Source organism: Rhynchophorus ferrugineus, unplaced genomic scaffold (assembly GCF_030347505.1).
Source record: "Rhynchophorus ferrugineus isolate W39M unplaced genomic scaffold, kcgeb_rfMv2 rfM6, whole genome shotgun sequence".
Lineage (NCBI taxonomy): Eukaryota > Metazoa > Arthropoda > Insecta > Coleoptera > Curculionidae > Rhynchophorus > Rhynchophorus ferrugineus.
Window position 1 is genome coordinate 21,599,829 of NW_027472585.1, and position 3,750 is coordinate 21,603,578.

Sequence of the window (3,750 nt, forward strand, 5' to 3'; positions counted from 1 at the left end):
TACTCTAGTTTAAAAGGACAGAAGGCTGTTTTATACGTTGGAATACGTAACCGAAACAGTCGATTTTCGAGACAGGGACAGAAAGCATTTGATTTTTGTTGGTATTAGTTGAGGTGTCAAATGTCTGAAAAAGCATTCAAAACAGTAATGGTAATAATTAGAGGTTATAAATTGGCAAACATTGTTTTGGTAAATTTCTTACGACTGTTTAATATCTGTGATTACTCCGATTATGATTAGTCATTAGATTGCTAAAGTCAGAATCAGGAACTGTTTGTCTAATTAAGTACTATGAACAGGGACGCGATAAAGGGGGCATCCTCTTGCTAGTAAAATGCGTTAGAGAAGTAAAAATTGATACTACTAAATATAAAGTTGCTCCATTTTATTCATAAATATATTTCAGAGTGCTGCAGCTCCACTTATTATTAATATAGACACTAATATAGACACTGAGAACGGGTGAATACAAAGAGCGGTACAGTATAAAGTTGGTGAACGTCACTTTGATGTTAGCTCTATTCGAGATGAAATTTATGAAATGTATTAAAACAGTGACTAGTTATTTAGATATGGACATAACTTAACATAATTATTTCTGAGGAAACAATCTGGATAGTGGAAGTGTGTAAAGTTAACTCACAAAGAGGCCTGATAGAACTCTAAGACATTAGTTTTAAAATAATGCCATTTTTGAATTAATATATTAAAATTATGGAAGATTTATTACTTCAATTTGTGTATCTAAACGATAGATGGATATTTCAGAATTGCCACATTGAGCTACTTTTAAAGACAATAAAAGTTGAAGGAAAAAGGTAAAAGTTAGAATAACGTTTAATTCATTGCAGATATATTATCGTTCATGGTTGATGGCTTCATTTCCGGAGATGAGTTAGTGTTTTGTCACTCGGTAAATTCAAATGAAATGTTTGCATTTTATGTAAATTACTCTGTTTTGAAACAAGTCTGAAAAAAGAAGCATTATCTACAATAACACCTACAGTTCCGATAATATCGTTCAAACAGAGAAAAGAAGAAATTGACAAACAGTGGAACCGTGAACAAGTGTTCGATAGATTAGATATTAACAATTTGGTAATTGACTTGAACAGTAATTCTGAAAGTGAAGGTGATGACCGAATGAAACTTTTTGGTTGAGGGCTTATGGCCTGATGCTTAAAATTACAAACATAGAGTGATATAGGCGAAAACAACTAAATATGAGTATATAATTAATCTAGCATAACTGTAAAATATAGTATTTTAGAATGTGAACGATTTTATTTAAATTAATTTTATAAAGTAGAATATACACAGATAGTAACAGAAGAAACTAATGAGAAATACAGTGATGAACTCAAATAATTTCTCAAGGAAACACAGGAACGAAGGAAACAAGGAATAAAGGTAGAACGGTAAATACGACTCTAATGGAAGTAATAGACATTAGTTTGATATATAATTGTGGAGATTGTCATTGTCAAATATGTAGATGAGAGCTCCATGGAAAAACACTACGTAAAAAAGACGCCTAGAACTCTACTTCACAAGTTGCGTGGAAAAGAGTTCAATGTAAATATAATAAAATAACTTTAGCCTACGAACTATTGCGACCGTTTTAATTAACTGTAGTAATAAAATAACTCCTTCTATAGTATATGAATAGACGTATTATTTTGATGACATGAATTGCCTGTACTGCTTGTTAAATTCATAAAATATTTATCTATCAAGTGGCTCTCTATGTACGTCATCACCGCAAACGTTTAAATAATTATAGCTTGTCCCGCATTTTTTGTGCGATTTTGCGAATTGTCTTTATTTACATTTTAAAATATGTGTGCATTACTTCTTAGCCTACCCTCGTTGAATACGCTTATTAGACGAGTTAAAACAAACGAAACCTTTATTGTTGGGCTGTTCCAAGTTGAAGAGAGTCGTATTAAGGGAAGGGTGGAAATTAATTCGGAAAAAAATCTAATTAAACGTCTCGATACGAATCTAAAACGGGCCCTTAGGGAGTGAAAAATATCGACCAATAAAATTTACAACTTTCAATTAAGTTAACCCGAATTGTTGTTTTGTTTCTTTAAATGTTTGTAGGGCGGTCTTTTATTGAGCCGTAAAGATTTCAACGAGGACCGTCTTTAAAGCGCCCTTCAGGACAGCGGCGGTGGACGACCTGGCCTATTTATGACGGGGTCTCGACGGTAAAGGTGCCCCCTCCTCCGTTTTTTCTCCACTTTAACTGTATTTAATTAAAACGTTTATTTTATTTGAGATAAGACGATTTTTTTCACCCCAATTTCCTTTTCCATTCTTTCTCGGAATAAGAGTTAAGGAGGTCTTCGTATAATTTATTGAATGAAACTATGTTTCGCTTAACACTTTATTAATAACACTAACTATTATACAACTAATTAACTAATGAAAATGTATGAATGTTTGATTATTGAATGGATGATTGTGGATTGAATGTAAGATGCTTGGACGTCGAAAGTTGCCCAGAGCGCACCCCCCCCTCCCTGCGCGAGTTGGTCGCGGGAAATTTTGAATCCTATAGACGGTTGAGAGTAGGAGTGTTCTTCATATATCTGGGACTCCTGAGAGATATATGCTGGCTTTAAACGATCGATCAATACGTTATCTTCTTTCCCATTTTTATCAATTTTGAAATACTTTTCTTTCCCGTGCAAGACTCTGAAGGGCTCTTCGTATGATGGGCTTAGGGGTGTTTTTCGCTCTCTTCTTACGAAAACAAATGGTACTTCCTGAAGGTCTGCATTGTACTGTACTGGTCTTGTACCGGCTTTAAATGTCTCATGGTTGACTTCAGTTTCCTTACCAACTCTGCTTCGTAAATTTTACTCTCTGTTGCCGGAAACATCTCTCCCGGTAACTTCAATGTAGTGCCATACATTTGCTCCGCCACGTTATACTGTCCTTGAAAACACAACGAATGCTCAAAATAATGAGTGGTAGGCTTTCTGTGCATTTTATATTGTTTGTGGCTACCAGTGCGTTCTTTAATGTCTGATGGAATCGTTCAACAATTCCATTGCTTTGTTGGTGATACGCTGTAGTTCATAAATGATCAATTTCTAGAGCGTTTATGAGATGTCTGAATAAATGTGATTCAAATTGTCTACCTCGATCTGTTGTTATTTTTGTTGGCACACCAAATCTTGCAACCCAGTGCTCTATGAATGTGTGTGCTACTGTTATCAATAAGTTAGATATCAATCGTTCAATATCTTTAATAGGTATTGCTTCAGGCCATCTAGAGAATCGATCTATAATTGTGAGGATATATCTGTAATTGTTGGATGGTGATAAAGGTCCTACAATATCCATATGCACATGTTCGAATCTGTTATCTGGCATATCTATTTGTTTATAAGGTGTTTGGATACATTCTTTTGTCCATCTATTGATGTCTTTGTTCATATTAACCCACACAAATCGTGCGGTTATCAACCTTCTACTTCCTCGCTATCCCGAGTGTGCTAAATTATGCTATTATTAGTTTCTAGAATACTTGAAGTCTGCATTTTGCTGGAATATATGGTTTTATTTTACTTTTCCGCTTAATGAGTGGCAATAGAGAAGGTCACCTAGATCTGGTATTTGTAGTTGCTCCAGTTGTAGGTCAGTTTTCCATTTCTTTGTCTTCCTTTTGTGCTTTTGCAATTGCTAAATAGTCCAATGATTCTTCAATTTGATTTATGTTTGGTCTTGAAAGGAGAT

The 3,750-nt window shown here is 34.5% G+C and overlaps 1 protein-coding gene across 1 annotated transcript; it reads right to left on the reverse strand.

Annotated features, from left to right (window-relative positions):
• Positions 1–2,162: 2,162 nt before the first annotated feature.
• On the reverse strand, positions 2,163–3,387 carry LOC143198692 (uncharacterized). Its single transcript, XM_076408051.1, has 4 exons — positions 3,153–3,387; positions 2,757–3,036; positions 2,519–2,703; positions 2,163–2,251 (listed from the first exon to the last, which is right to left on the reverse strand). The coding sequence occupies exons 1-4, from the start codon at positions 3,385–3,387 to the stop codon at positions 2,163–2,165; spliced, it is 789 nt and encodes a 262-aa protein (XP_076264166.1).
• Positions 3,388–3,750: the final 363 nt, after the last annotated feature.